Raw genomic sequence first — 15842 nt, 5'->3', positions numbered from 1 at the left:
TTTAGCTAATATCGAACCCAATGGTTGCCCTAAATAATGAGAAGGTTAGGTAGGTAGATTGAGAGAGAGGCCGATTTAAGAAGAATCAAGAGGCTTCTTCTTCTTGCTTGCTTCAAAGTTTCTTGATTCACTAATACAGAAATGGAGATGCAATTTGCTAGGCCCGCCAACGATAAAGCCATGTTGAAATCCGATCACGAAACCCCACATGGCCATTTCTCTGTTTTGTGATCGTTGAAGGGTTATGCCTTCACCCATCGCTGTTCTTGCTCTACTGCTCATCTTTCAATCTGCGAATGCTAATGATCTCGGTTAGTCTTTCCCCTTTTTGCTATTTTCATGGCTGTTCTTTCTAGGGTTACTTTAGATTTTTCATTTCTGTTCTTATACACCTTTTTATTCTGTGGCTTTTGCTGAAATGGATTGGTAACTCTTTTTGATAACTTGATTGGAAAGGACAGAGTGTTTGTTCTTGTTTTGATTGAATTGATAATGGCTGAAAATGTCTGCAAGGAAGTGAACTATGGATGAGAAAACCTGTAAAGATTCTAGTAATGGGAGTTTCTTGTTTGAATGTGATAGCAGTTCTGGGCGGAAGCAGGCTCTTTCTGATCATGATGATAGTGACTACTTCCAAGTTTCTCCCCTTCATTATACCCAAATGTAAGATTCCTTTCTCTTTCTCTATCTCCTTTGAAGCTTTTCTGTGAAAAATAGCTGTGTTTTTAGCCATAGTTGCTATTTCATCTGCTTCCTGCAATTCATAGCTGTTTGATTCTGCCAAATGGGACTTGTTTTTGTTTGATGAATGTATTTGCCAAAAGTTACTACAGAGGTGGCTTGTAAGATGTAGATTTAGGCCGTCACAATCGCACTTTTCTTGGCAGTGAATTTGGCGATTGTGCGGCACTCGCTCTCAGTACTGAATGAGTCAAGCCAACTTAGGATTGTGTCGCCTATGGTCGGGCAATGTATGCTCAAGCCTTTGTTCCCATTTTGAGAAAACGGACCAAAGAGATATTGAAAACAATGTTACATGACTACAAGCAAAAAGCAATACAACGGCTTAAATAACATATAACTTTCTGGATAGGGAGAATTTAACAACTAGTCGCATCCCCCTATAATACATTTTGAGGCAATTCAGGTCGGGTAAGCCTAGACGTGATTTTGCTGAACGGTCATACAAAATCTAGATGGGAGGAGTTGACGACTGGTCGCATTTTTCTATAGTACATTCTAGGGTATTTCATGTCTACCAGGCGTAGATATGATTATGTCGAAACGTCTTACACTTAGAAAAGACAAGAAGGAAATTGTACATTATGAAAGCAGTAAAGAAAAGCGATAAAGTGATACGAGGTTAGGGTTTGGCATGTAACGGTTATGCGGACATAGGCAACACATCTTGGACAAGTATAACTGCGACACTGAGTTTCATTTGAATGAAAAAAGAATGAGATTCAAATACTAAATTTATATGAATACTATACACTTGAATTCTAATCTTAGACTACCCATTGCAAAATAGGTATTACGTGACGGTCAGACAAGATTTTGGTTAAACAACACGAAAATTAAACGGTAAAGTTGGCTGAAGATATGAAACACATCGACAATGTTTATAGCTAAGGTTGCAGCTAAGAACAAAGATGTCTTCGAAACTCGAAAGCTTGATGAAAACAGGCGAAATGTGCAGATTACCAAGGCGTTGTTGGATTTAACTTAGATGGGGCATAATGAATAAGCAATAGAGATGTTCAAAATTTGGATGAGTACATATTCATCATATTCAAGGTTCTATGGGTCTTTATCTTGATTATTATGTTCATGTATCTGATGGTACTAGAATTGAACATCTCACTGCTTTGAACAATACTGATAGGCATTAGATTTTTACCGTTGATGCCCCGTAATCTGACTCGCCCGGTTCTTTTCGACCCCTCCATCGGGCGTACAGACCAAACCAAGAACTAGTGAATTGATATTCGTTTGTAATGACCAATCTTATTGCCTGTTTTTGGTGAATTTGAAAGCTTATTTACATGACTTGCAATGTCTTTCTTGTTGCTGTATAGCTTGTCGATGGGTCGACTGTGGAGGCGGTTCGTGCAACAAGACGTCGCGGTTGGCATACAAATGTGATTGTTTGAAGGGCTAACACTGCCTTTCCATGCTTATTCTGAGTTGTGTTTGATACTCAATTTGACGGCTCAATGAGTATGGATTCCAAGGACCCTTCTGCTACAAATAACAACAATGGTTAGTCATTTCAACTACTAACTTTTTACCTGGTTGAATCTTCTATTTTCTCCACTATACAGTCGATTTAACCTCGTCACGAACATAACTAGAAACGAAACGAGCTTTGCCAACACGTAACAGCCTAAGCCCACTGCTAGTCGGGCTTTCCCTTTCATGCTGTTTTAAAACGCGTCTAGTAGGGAGAGGTTTACACACCCTTATAAGCAATGTTTCGTTTTCTTCTCCAACCAATGTGGGATCTCATAATTCACCTTTCTTGGGAGACAGTGTCCTCGCTAGCACACCGACCGGTATCTAGCTCTGATATCATTTGTAACAACCCCAAACCCACCGCTGGCAGATCCTTTTCGGACTTCCCCTCAAGATTTTAAAACGTGTCTAGTAGGGAGAGATTTTCACCCCTTATAACCAATGATTCGTTCTTTTGTAAAATTAGAATTATATTGACGCTCATTCAAACTACTTTGATCTACAGCTGCTAGCAGATTATTTCTCATCGAGGTTCGCTCGATGATAACGTATGTAGCTACGCTGCTGCTGCTGCTGAACAAATAGACCGACGAACGTGGTGGCGGTGCCATATGACTATAGTTTGATTATGTGTAAGGCCTCCATTTCTATAGAATAAGTTTCCCATTTTGTGTTCTCTGTGAATTTATGAGTATGAGTTTGATAGCAAATGCAAATGACTTTTGAGATAAATTGGCTTGGTGGGAATCAAATCAAAGAGACGAGAAAGAGGGCGAAACGGAGAGAAGCCATTAAAATGCAGAGAGAGAGCTTGATTGATTGGAAATGAAGAGAAGCCCATCACGAAGTCTTCGAATCAAATCCGACGTCGAAAACGAAGCAGCAGCGGCAGCAGGCACTTAGAGAGTTCTCAATCAGTTCATCTCCCACAACCTGTCCCATCTCATTATTGTATGCATCTATCCTCATCATTATTATCAGATCAGATCAGATCAGATCCCCTTGATGTACGGCGCCGCCGTGTACCGCCCCACTCCCTCCGACACTTCGTCGTGCTCTTCCCTTTCTCTATTATATATATTCAGCCATTTCGGATTAGCGATTTTTCCCAGCAATTTTACTTCATCTAATAATTTCTAATTTTTAATATAATTCTGAATAGAAAAAAAGTTAAAACATTTAATATACTAAATAAACTTTCATAACCAAAATTATATACTCTATATAAATATCACAATATAGTATTCAACACAAATAAATATAAAAATATTTATTTATTTATTTATATACAAAAGTGATCGAACAAAATATAATTTATGCCTCTGACCTTATTTGGTTAAACAAATTTTTTTGTTTACATGAGAATTTTTTAATATAGAGTTCGTTACTATATATATATATATAGTTTTGAAAATTTTTAAATATCATTAAATTTTTTAAAAATTATAAAAATATTTTAAAACTTTTTAATCGGTCTAAAAATTTATATACAAAAGTGATCGAAGAAAATATAATTTATGTCTCCGACCTTATTTAGCTAACAATTTCTCTTCATTCTTAACCTATTTTTTATTTATACGAGAACTTTTTAATATGGAGTTGTTACGATATTTATATATATATATATAACAACTGGTTTATATATAAAACTAGCAAGTTTCGGAGTTGTTAATATTTTTTAATATGGAGTTGTATATATATATATTTATATATATATATAACTCACGAGTTTTGAAAATTTTTAAATATCATTAAATTTTTTAAATTAACTCAAATTTTATTTTATTTTATTGTCACAGTTAATATCTTGGAACTTGCCTTTGAAAGCTAGGCTTTAACTTTATTGGAGAAAGAAAGTATGAATATGAATTAAAGTTTTGGTTAATTTTTGTATGGACAATAAATGGTTTTAATTAAAGTTAATTAAAGATTAGTTTATATAGTAAATTGTGATGGAGAGTCCCTACAGATATAGACCGTACACATTGGAACTTGAAGCTATATGTCTTTCTTTTTTCCACCTTTCAAATAATGACTGCTTCCTGCTTCGTGGTGCCTAAACTAAAGGGTTAGTGTTCTCATTGGTAGGTCGTCGATGTCTGACTTTGATACCATTTATAACTATTCAAGTCCACTGCTAATAGATATTGCTCGCTTTAGCCCGTTACGTATCGTCGTTAACCTCACGATTTTAAAACGCATCTATTAGGAAGAGGTTTCACACCCTTGTAAGAAAATGTTTCGTTTCCCTCTCCAACCGATGTGGGATCTCACAATCCATTTTCTTGGGGCCTAGTGTCCTTGCTAGCACACCGCTGTTATCTGGCTTTGATACCATTTGTAACGGTTCAATTTCACCGCTAGTAGATATTGTTCATGTAACGACCCAGATCCACCGCTAGCATATATTGTCCTCTTTGGGCTTTCCCTTACGGGCTTCCCCTTAAGGCTTTAAAACGCGTCTGATAGGGGAAGGTTTCCACACCCTTATAGAAGGTGATTTGTTCTCCTCCCCAACCAATGTGGGACATCATAGTTCGCTTTGACCCGTTACGTATCACCATCAATCTCACGATTTTAAAACACGTCTATTAGGGAAAGGTTTCCACACTCTTATAAGAAATGTTCTATTCCCCTCTTTAATTGATATGAGATCTCAACATAATACCACATTTGAATTAGAGCGATCTTGAGAATAAAGTAACTAATAAATACTTAAAATAATCAAAAGTTATTATCTATACCGACAAAATCCACCTTCGTTTTTTTGTAACTTAATCATGGGAACTCCAAAGTTAAGTATGTTTTACTTGAAGCAATTCTATACTGAGTGACCTCTCGAGAATTTTCATTAGAGAGCACGTGAATGACCTATGTTAGTCTATAGACCAGACATGAAGTTAACGAATGTATGTGTGAAATAATGTATGGTCATGTAATGAATAATAATATGAGCATGCTTGTTGACCAACATACATAGAAGAGTAAATGGAGATACTCAAAGCTTCCATTGAAATCCAAGTTGAATAAATAAGAAGAGATATGTGGGATTGGACATCCACTTGGCTCCTCTCCATTTTCGAATAAAAATCGACACTCGAAATAAATGAAAGATACATGAATAAACCGAAATCAAATCCGAACGAGAGAAATATTAAGAACATGATAGCTAAGAAACGCTTAAAAAATATGAACGTCGCTACGTATACCAACAAGACACATCTTCCTTTTTCATAGCTCAATCATAGAAATTTCATGATTAAACGTACTTTACTTGAAGCAATCCTAGAATGACTCGTGTTGATTTGTGGGGATAGTTTTCACTATTAAGAAGCGAGGAGTGGGTAACGTAACCATGTCACAGGAGAATATCGATACTCATTCGAAACCCATGTTGGTATGTAGGAATAGTGTTCACTCTCAATAAACGAGGAACAGGTAACATGACCCATGTAACAGGAGAATGTTGAGGCCACCCGACGCGCGTTGCATATTGCATTATTTAGTGTTTGTATTAATTATGATGAAAATGAGATCCAATACATTCCTACTCTCACATTTTTCCCACCACTTTAATATTGTCTGTTCCTCCTTAATTCTTTTCAATTTTCAACCAAAACGAATATATTTGCTTCTACTTTTTGTAACACCAACAATATTCTTATTATCATCGAAAAACATAATTTTTATTTAATCTTTAAATTTCAAATATTACATATTTTTTTCTTAAAGTTCACAAAAATAGGTCGATGTTTTTATTTTTTCTTTTTTAGCACATAATAAGAAATATTTTTAATTGAGAAATTAAAATTAGTTTGAGACGTGACATGCATAAATATTCTTTAGAACAAGACGTGGAGCCTAGATGGACGGTGGAATGTATTTTTATGTCATTGTCCAATAAATTAAAATGGAAGAAAAATAAAACATAATCTTATCTCTATCTACAATATAGATTCCTTAAATATATATATTTTCGTGAATAATGTAAACGAAGAAAAAAATTAAATATTTTTAAAATAACAACAAAAATTTACAAAAATATCCCATTAAAAGAAAAAATATATAGATTTTTTTTAGATTCAGCCTGATCGAATATGTTGTAGAAAAAAAAATGTTAAATTTTATATCATATAAAGGTGTTAGATAAATTAGATGAAATGACGAGATAATATATTATTTTATTCCACGAGTATCTCAATAAATGATTAAAAATATAATATAAGCTTGAATGACGAATGCCACGTGGGATGTAACGTAATTGAAAATGTGAAGACCAAAGTTTGGAATTTTGGGAGAAAAAAGAAAATAAATTTGAATTTATGAATTAAAAAAAAAAATAATGGTATTTTCTTGGAAGGGAGATGGTGGGGTCCACATTAAAAATGGCACACTCACGTGAAGGATGGTGACTAGGCAACATTATATTGGTTGACAATATTAATTCTCATCCAATCCAATGCCCCTCCATGTCCACGCCATCCATTCCGGGTCCCACAAGTTTAGTGGACCCCACTTCCACCCTGTATTAATTATCAATTATCAATTAAACCCAAAATTAAAATTTTAGTAGATATTTTTAAAAAAAAAATTAAGAAATTGAAATTAATTTATTATATTTTTAAAGTTTTATATAAATATATCTAAAATATATTTAAAATTTTATGTAACGTCTTAATTGAGTTTGATATGATTTGATGTTATAAGAAATTTATTTATTTATTTTGAATTAATAGGAAATTTATTTATTTGGGGAACAAGGGGTGCCAATTTTAAAATTATTAGATAAAATAATGTTGGATATTTTAGATGAGATTTAAATTTGATGTTTTTTTTTATTAATTTAAAGTTGGAAATTGAGATGACCAATCGTCAGGCATCTCTAGTTGACTGTACAACAATAGGGTCCAAAAGCGTTGAATTGTCACCGCTCTTACTCACTGACTGCTAAGATTGGTTGCACCTGATTGTACCCTTTTTACTCCAAACATAAATAAATTAATTTTTTATTTTTATTAAAAATAAAAAATTTTAAAAATGATCTCAAGCAATCCGAACCAATCCAATCTAAAAAAAATTATAATAGGATCGAGTTGAGTTCATTACTTAAGAAGATTTATTTGAGATAAAAAAAATATTACAACTCGAGCAATTGAATTGAATTTTAAAAAAAATATTTAATCACCGTTCAACCTAATTCATGAACACTCCAACTCGGATGACTAAGAATGTTGCAACGCCCAAACCCACAGCAAGCAGATATTATCCTCTTTGGATTTTTTTTATGGGCTTCCCCTCGAGATTTTAAAACGTTTCTACTAGATAGGATGATAATAATTGATATGATATACATTAGGATGATAATAATAATAAGATGAGAGAAAGAAAGTGAACATATATTATCATCACCATGACTCCCATAAGTCATATGAGCATTGATATATGAGAATGATTGAGAGCATTGATATATCTTGATTATTAATACTCTCATTTTACCCTAACTACCTTCCCATTAATTTAATTCTCTTTGCTTTATTACGATTTATCATTTATTTATCTATCCGACCCGTTATAATCGAGCATTTATGAAGAAAAAAAAAATACAGTCGGTAATAACCTAAACCCACTGCCAGATATTGTCTTATTTAGGCTTTCTTTTTCAAGCTTTCTCTGAGTTTAAAACTCATCTACTTGGATAAGTTTTCGCACCCTTGTAAAGAATGTTTTGTTTCTCTCTGTAATCGACGTGGGATCTCACAATCCACCTCCTTGGAGTCCAACATCCTTACTGATACACGTTCGATGTCTGGGTCTGATATCATTTATAATAGCCCAAGCCCACCGCCAACCGATATTATCCTCTTTAGGCTTTCCCTTTCGAGTTTCTTCTCAAGGTTTGAAAACGTGTCAATTAGAGAGAGATTTCCACATTTGTGTAAAGAATGTTTTGTTATTCTCTCCAATAGACGTGAGATCTCACTCAACTTTTAACTATTTACTGTCGTTTATGTCGATTTTTTAATTTGAATGAAAAGAAATAGTTATTGAACTTTTGAATTTATACCGTTCTCATCATATTGTGAAAATGACGAGACAAAGATAATATATATATATTTTTGGGTAGGTAAAAAAACATTACTTTATTTTATTTCATTGTTGGGTGAGGGATGTGTATGATGATGTTAAAATAGAAATGATGGACAAGGATTTTATGAAGTTTTTACATAACAAGATATGATGTTATTTTAAAGTATGAAACGGTCAATCATTATACTTTGGAACAAAAAAAAAGGTAAATGATTATTTACACTACGGTAACAATTTTATTTCATTTAGACTGTCTGTCTAATGACTTTTCGGAACGACTAACTCGGATATGCCATTGAAAGCCTCTCTGCATTTTGAGGGATGAGCATGCAAAATCGAACAATGGGGAATGAGTGCAAAATTTTATAAATAAATATTATTTATAAGATTTCGAGAGATATATAAAGATTTTATTTTTGTTGTTTTTCTGAACCATACAAATTTCAATTATTAAATGCCCATTCATTTGAATTATTATATATTAAAAAATAATACGAGTAAAATTTAATTAGTTGAACTATGTTTAAATTGATAAAATAAGATATATAACCGTGAATTAAAAAAAATAAATTATATTTTTAGATCTGAAGTGTGAAATTACATTTTAGTCTTTGTATATCAGTTAAACTACGTCGTTTTGAATTGGTAGAGAGACGAAATACCCAAATTAGCCTCAACGGTTAAAAAAACAGGGAGATAAATGCATGAACCAGGCATAAAGTGAGGCGTGTGAAGCACGCTCCCAAATTTCGTAAATGAAACCGAATGCAATTGGAAAGTGATAAACACGCGAGTCGGAAGCGCGTATTTCATTACTTATCGGACTCTTACAAACAACCTTACGTATTTTTAACCAATCCCTCTGCTCCATGTCTCATTTAAAATAAATAAATAAATAAATAATCCCATTTAATTTTTTTTTTCTTATATTAAAAATATTAAAAATATTTTTTTATAAAATTAATTAAGTTATGTTAAGTTTATTTTTTTTTTAAAATTATTTGTTTCTCTCGTATTCTTAAAATAATTTTCGAATTAAAAAATTATAACAATTTAACTTAATTTTTTTTAACAAAAAAATAAAATGTTTTCAAGAATATTATTTTAGGTAATTCATATTTTTAAAAACTAAAAAGCCTCACTTTTTTAAAAAAATATATTTATTCTATATAAGTAAGAAAATTATAAGTTATCCATTTTAAAAAATTAATGATTAAATTAAGAAATATAGAATTATAATTAATAAAATTATTAGTTTGAGTTATAAATTATTTATATAAAAAAAAAAGAGAAACAGTGAATTTATTTATTTATTTATTTTATTAAATTGATTTTTACTGATCTGAAATAAAACTTCCAGTTTCAGCTTCCACTCTTTCTCCTTCACTGAGTCTCTGCTCCTTCAACAAACACTCCGATTCATTCGCTCACAACTGCTCCTGCTTCCGCCCACTATGGACAAAACAGCCACCGGCCCTTGGCGACACGAGCCGCCGCCGGTTCTTTCCTCCGCCGTCTACCGGCCGCCGGACACTCCACTCGAGCCGATGGAGTTTCTCTCGCGGTCTTGGAGCGTGTCGGCTTTAGAAGTCTCCAAAGCTCTAGCCCCTCCTCGTTTCACTCTCTCTAAGCACCCCAACGCTGGAAATGGCATCGTCGCCGCCGTCGCTGGCGGCGGCGGTAGCGTCATTTTGGAGGATTTGACGAGCGAGCTTGAAGAGGGTACCACTTTTTCTGGAAACCCATTTTCGTTTGCTTCTTCTGAAACTTCCCAGATGGTGATGGAGCGGATTATGTCACAGTCGGTAAGTTTGGTGGAGCAGAGTTTTTTGCAGAGCATGTGTGGACAAATAATCGGATTTGCTCTCTTTTTGTTTTATGTTTTGGAGCGATTGAAATTGATTGTAACTTTGCTTATACCCTTTTTGTTCTTCTCTAATACAAACATGCTTCCGATTTCTCTTATTTTGCCCTCTTTTTGTCTCACACTGCGTATATCCCACTTGCTTTTTCGCTGAATTCTTGTTGTTTGTTCTCTTTTAAACCCATTTCTTGTTCATTCAATCCAATCCTAAAATGGGGTTTTCGAAATTTCTTGTGAGTTCGATTCATTTCCGATTTCGAAAACCCGTCACTGATTTCTTCATTTTCTGTACTCCAATGGCAGCAAGAGGTTTCGCCGCTGACATCCGGCAGACTGTCTCACAGTAGCGGCCCTCTCAATGGAGCTCAAAGTTGCGGCTCATTAACAGACAGTCCTCCCGTGTCCCCGTCGGAGATCGACGACTTTAAGGTCAGTTTCCGGTCATCGATGGTTCTTTTCATAGATGGGTCTTCGAATTCTGACACCCACAGTTCGTGCCGGCCCATTGTCTCGTCCTTTTTGTTTGTTAATAATATTACAGGGCTGTTCTTCTGGTTGCACACCGATCGTTTCTCATAGACCAAATATATGTTTTATCAGCTTTCACAGTAATCGATGTTCTTGAATTAAACACCTCGCACACTTTTTGGCTGTTTTCCTTACTGGGTTTTGTTTTTTTAATTCTGGGTTTTCTGGAAACTTGTTCCCATCGCCGAATTGCCGGATTAATTCCCTCTCCGGCAAGTGGGTGATGTTTAATTAGGCTCATCCTTTGATGGGTTGTCTCCATTTTGAGGCATTTAATGAAACATGGACCCCCAAGGTCGTTCTGGTGGGTGCGGTATTACAGAGCTAGCACCAGCACCACCGCCATGGCATGTTGGGCGGCTGTCAATTCTTCGTTATTCACCATGAATTGACTCATATCTAAGTTTTTTATGGATGCCCCACCTGTAATTTCTCTGTGCAGTGTGGCCGCTCGAACATCCCTCTCAACAATCAGTACAGAGTCACTGCCACTGGCGGATCCACCACTGTTGGAGGCGGTAAAACTGTTGGGAGATGGCTTAAAGACAGGAAAGAGAAGAAGAAAGAAGAAACAAGAGCTCAGAATGCTCAGCTTCATGCTGCTATCTCTGTTGCTGGTGTGGCTGCAGCCATAGCTGCTATAGCTGCAGCCACTGCAGCTTCTTCTGGATCTAACAAAGATGAACATAAAACCAAGACTGATCTGGCTGTTGCCTCTGCTGCAACGCTTGTTGCTGCTCAATGTGTCGAGGCAGCTGAAGCGATGGGCGCCGAACGCGATCACCTTGCATCGGTTCTCAGCAATGCCGTTAACGTCAAATCCGCCGGTGATATCATGACATTAACAGCTGCTGCAGCTACTGGTATATGAAATAGATTTTGCTTAGTTAAACATTAATTGGTTTAGTAAGTTTCTTGACATGAAAATGCTTGTCCCGACAGCGTTACGTGGGGCGGCGACGCTTAAGGCGAGGGTGCTAAAGGAAATGTGGAATGTATCAGCTGTGATTCCAGTGGATAAAGGAATGAGAGTTGCTGAGAATTGTAGCAATGGCAATTCCAATAGTAGCTTCAGTGGTGAACTTGTCCCTGAAGATAATTTCTTAGGCATTTGCAGCCGAGAGTTTCTCGCTCGAGGCTGCGAGCTACTAAAACGCACTCGTAAAGGTAAAAACGAGCTCGAGTCAGCTGTGAGTGAGTACACATTTCAATTCATCAGATGGCTGATTGGATATCTACTCATTGTATTGTTCATTTGCAGGTGATCTTCATTGGAAGATAGTTTCTGTATACATAAACAGAATGAATCAGGTAAAAAGCTCGATTCGATTTAGTTTTCGAATCCGAATTCGATCTGTTAATCATTCAGCTTTTTGTTTCGGGATGTGAACGATATTGTCGAAGAAGCAACGGATCAAACTTTACTGCCCCCACCATGGGCAGCCTTTCATCATGTACTTTAAGCTTTATTGAAGTTCTTTATGTGCAGGTTATGTTGAAGATGAAGAGCAAGCACGTTGCTGGGACCTTCACAAAAAAGAAAAAGAGTAAGAGAGAATTCTTTTGTCTTTCTCTGATAATTTGAACAGAAATGGATGTGGGTCTCCTTCCATTTGGGGATTGATGAAAGTTCATACAATGTTTTCAACTCTTTCAGATATCATTTTAGAGGTGATCAAAGACGTCCCGGCTTGGCCCGGACGACACCTCCTCGAGGGAGGAGAGCACCGTCGCTACTTTGGCCTGAAGACCGTGCTCCGCGGCGTCGTCGAATTCGAATGCAAGAGCGTAAGGGAATACGACGTTTGGACTCAAGGCGTGTCTCGGCTACTCGCCATTGCAACCGAGAAGAGAGGAGGAGGAGGGAAGGGTGTGGCTTGAGGGGAGTGTCCTCTTTTTTTGTGTTCCTTTTGTAAAAAGAAGCTAGATTAAAGGTAAAAAAAGGAAAAGGTTAGCCAAATGGGTGTCTCTTTAATGATATCAATATAAACAGAGGGCCCTTTTGGGTTGAATTTGGATGGTAAAGTAAAGGCCAATTTGAATGAAAGTGAGTCCATGTTCACTCAAGTTTTAGCTCTTTTTGAATATAGTATAAACCCCACTACTTGGTAATAAACAATGAAGATCATTGTTTAATGTTCTTGCTTATGTTGGGGTAATCATTGTCTTCATGTTTGTTGGCTAATCATTTTAAGGATAATTTATAACGAGTTTAATAATTGTGAATTTGCTTAATGACTTCTTCATCTTTAGAAGTCGATCGACGTAGGGTGGATTCTCGGTTAAAGACATGTTTTTTTAGCTTCTCACGATCGATTAAAAGAAATGAAAGCAAAAAGATCAGAAGGAACACAAAAAAAAAAGAGGATACTCTCCCTCAAACTAAACGATCAGAATTATTGTCTACTATGTCATTTTTTAAAATTCATGTATACAAAATTGAACTCTTTCGAGATGTTTATAAGCAATTGTTCGGCACTCACTCTCACCACCAAGTGAGTCAGCCAACTCAAAATCGTGTTGCCTTTGTCCTTCGGTCTAACGACATATACCCAAACCACACTTTGATACAATACATGAGTTTTGACAAGAAAACTATACAGGCATGATCTTTGATGCAACAAGAAAGAGTTTTGGCATGCAATGGGCATGTGGCCATAAGCAACATGCCTTAGACAAGCATGATCGTGTCAATCAACCAGCATATACAATGCTTCAGTTGGAAAAAAGATTTGTGGATCAAAGCGTTGCATACTGATTGATTGTCACGATCATTGTCATGGCCACATTCCCGTTGCATGTTGTCGAAACTCATGCTCGTGCTCGTTGCATGCCAAAACGAGATTATTATAAAAACAAAGAATTAGATAGATAATAAACCTCCATGATTACATTAAAACCAACCAAACAACAAATAATCAACAAAGAACTCAAAGAGAAAAAAAAAACAACTTTACAAACCCATCATTGAAACAAAAAAACATGTTCTAAACCCCATCCCACACTCACCTCACCAGCTATGATTACAACAAAAACAACCCATATTTTCAAATCTGGAGGGCATTTCTAAATCTCCTCAACCAAACAAAACAAAACAAAAAAAAAGAACAAAACACGATCTTGTTCTGTTCTGCTCTGTTCTGCTCTGTTCTTAGCCATCGAGAACTCTGAGAAGACTAATAAAGAGGTTAATAATGTCCAAATACAGAGACACCGCCGCCCATATGTAATCGTCGTAGCTGAACCGTTTTATGAGGTTGTCGGTGTCGTAAACTATGTATCCACAGAATATCAGCGCCGAAATTCCGCCGTAGATCTTCACCGACAGCTTCCCCATCGGGAAAAACATCTGTTTACAGAACAACGAAACAGAGGAGTCAGCCCAGGCCCAAGCCCAATAGTCATAATGGGCTGAGACAAATCGGCCCAGTTAGATCCATTACCATTATGAGGCTGAATGTGAACATGACGAGGAGAGCGGCGAACAGAAATGGGCCGAGGAAGCTGAAATCGTGGCCCCGTTTTACGGCCCAAAATGTGTACAGAGTCAGGCCCACTACTACTACGCATGTTATCGCCGCTGCCTCTAGTATTATGCTCCCTGTTACGTTAAGAATGAGAAATAGAAATAGATATCCGACGTGTATTCTCAGATATCCGACGTCAGATATCATTTAAATAGAATAAAATCTAAACTAATAGCTACCAACAAAAATAATAATAATAATAATAAATAAACTAATTAAATATTGAGAATAAAATAAAATATACTAAATAAAATAATATTAAGGTATAATATCTGAGACATATTCCATAGTTATTCAAATAATTTAAAGAAGTACCTTTAGTGAAGGCGCAAGAAATTCCAACGGAAAACGCGATCCCAATGGTAAAGAGAGTGAGCAAAATGAAATTCCAAGGATGATGTCTATGATAAGCGTACAACGGGCAAAGAACTGCTCTGACAAAAAAGAAAGAATTAAAGCGAACTATTTTCAAAAACTAAATAGTTATCGGGAGGAAATTGTGACCTATGAAGGTGAAGACGAGGATGCCGATGTAGGCGATGAGGCCGGGGGTGGTTTTGACGAAGAAGATGGGAATGGGACGGATGAAGACGACGGCGGCGGCGACGGCGGTGGTGAGAAGCAGTTGCATGGAGATGATGGTGTAAACCTTGCGGATGAAGGCCCACCGGAGCTGAGGGCTGTCCATCATGATGGGATAAAATTGGTCATTTTCTAGGTCGCCTTTGGTGCGGAATTGGCCCATTCCGATCTTTGTTTTTGTGTTCTGATGGGAATGAAAATGAATGAATCAATCAGTTCTCTGAAGAGAACTGAATCTGATTCACTAAATTATTTTTGGGAATTTCAACGCATTTGCCTTATTAATTGCTCTATTTATATTTGGATGAACTGCCACTCCTTTTTTTTTTAGTAACCTACCCTTGTGGCCTCCCTCAAAATTATCCTATTTTTATGATTAATTTGTGTTGACCAACAAAAATTATAATTAATAAATAAGTTTTTTTTAAAAAAAAAAAAATTAAAACCTTTTTTAAATTTAGTTTTAGACCGGATCATTGCTGATCGTATTAGAGATGTCAAAGGTAGAAAGGTAGAGGTGTTCAGTGTGTTGGGCTGAACTAAATTAAGACATTTTTTAGACCTAACCAAATGCTTGAGTTGTAAATACTTTTAGTCAAAACAACTGTTATTAAAGAATGAACCAAACCCATCACAATCCACCCCTGTTGGGACCAGCGTACTGGCACACCACCTTGTGTCCACCCTTTTCGGGGAAGAGCGAGACGTCTGGTGTCTGGCTCTGATATCATTTGTAACGGCTCAGATCTACCGCTAGCAGATATTGTCCTCTTTGGGCCCCTCAAAGCTTTAAAAGTCAACGGAAGGTTTCTACGCCCTTATAAATGGTGGTTTGTTCTCTTCCCCAACCAATGTGGGACATCACAATCCACCCTCCTTCAGGACACAGCATACTCGCTGGCACTCTTTTCTTCTTCCAATAGATGTGGGACTACCCCCAAATCCACCCCCTTTGGGGCCAGCGTCCTCGCTGACACTCTTTCCTTCCTCCAATCGACGTTGGACTACCCCCAAATCCA

General features: G+C 36.3%; 2 protein-coding genes and 1 long non-coding RNA gene across 3 annotated transcripts; 2 read left to right on the top strand and 1 right to left on the bottom strand.

Moving 5' to 3' along the window:
* The first annotated feature begins 36 nt into the window (after positions 1-36).
* LOC111807743 (uncharacterized) lies at positions 37-3333 on the top strand. Its single transcript, XR_002816983.2, has 4 exons — positions 37-311; positions 586-663; positions 2079-2262; positions 2741-3333. It is a non-coding gene; the product is annotated as an uncharacterized LOC111807743 (long non-coding RNA).
* Positions 3334-9670: 6337 nt separating this feature from the next.
* Positions 9671-12781, top strand: LOC111806345 (VAN3-binding protein). The gene is made up of 7 exons (XM_023691608.2): positions 9671-10127; positions 10490-10615; positions 11157-11577; positions 11657-11881; positions 11976-12025; positions 12204-12261; positions 12372-12781. Exons 1-7 carry the CDS (start codon positions 9777-9779, stop codon positions 12593-12595), a joined length of 1455 nt encoding a protein of 484 aa, XP_023547376.2. The 5' UTR covers positions 9671-9776; the 3' UTR covers positions 12596-12781.
* An 803-nt stretch (positions 12782-13584) lies between these two features.
* LOC111807542 (protein LIFEGUARD 2) lies at positions 13585-15086 on the bottom strand. The gene is made up of 4 exons (XM_023693305.2): positions 14746-15086; positions 14557-14670; positions 14158-14315; positions 13585-14063 (listed from the first exon to the last, which is right to left on the bottom strand). The coding sequence occupies exons 1-4, from the start codon at positions 14984-14986 to the stop codon at positions 13866-13868; spliced, it is 711 nt and encodes a 236-aa protein (XP_023549073.1). The 5' UTR covers positions 14987-15086; the 3' UTR covers positions 13585-13865.
* Positions 15087-15842: the final 756 nt, after the last annotated feature.

The sequence above is a fragment of the Cucurbita pepo genome, chromosome 12 (genome assembly GCF_057944985.1).
Source record: "Cucurbita pepo subsp. pepo isolate OVF chromosome 12, ASM5794498v1, whole genome shotgun sequence".
Taxonomy (NCBI): Eukaryota; Viridiplantae; Streptophyta; class Magnoliopsida; order Cucurbitales; family Cucurbitaceae; genus Cucurbita; species Cucurbita pepo.
The sequence above is the reverse complement of the archived record's forward strand: the minus strand, read 5'-3'. Positions and strand labels throughout refer to the sequence as shown.

Excerpts from the sequence above, each read along its gene's own strand:
- LOC111807542 (XM_023693305.2), bottom strand. The coding sequence starts at position 14,986 with ATGGGCCAATTCCGCACCAAAGGCGACCTAGAAAATGACCAATTTTAT. Across the intron at positions 14,671-14,745 it reads CCTCGTCTTCACCTTCATAG|TTCTTTGCCCGTTGTACGCT; the intron begins GTCACAATTTCC and ends TTGTCAGAGCAG. Across the intron at positions 14,064-14,157 it reads TCACATTCAGCCTCATAATG|ATGTTTTTCCCGATGGGGAA; the intron begins GTAATGGATCTA and ends TTCTGTAAACAG.
- LOC111806345 (XM_023691608.2), top strand. The coding sequence starts at position 9,777 with ATGGACAAAACAGCCACCGGCCCTTGGCGACACGAGCCGCCGCCGGTT. Across the intron at positions 11,578-11,656 it reads AACAGCTGCTGCAGCTACTG|CGTTACGTGGGGCGGCGACG; the intron begins GTATATGAAATA and ends TTGTCCCGACAG. Across the intron at positions 11,882-11,975 it reads ACTAAAACGCACTCGTAAAG|GTGATCTTCATTGGAAGATA; the intron begins GTAAAAACGAGC and ends GTTCATTTGCAG.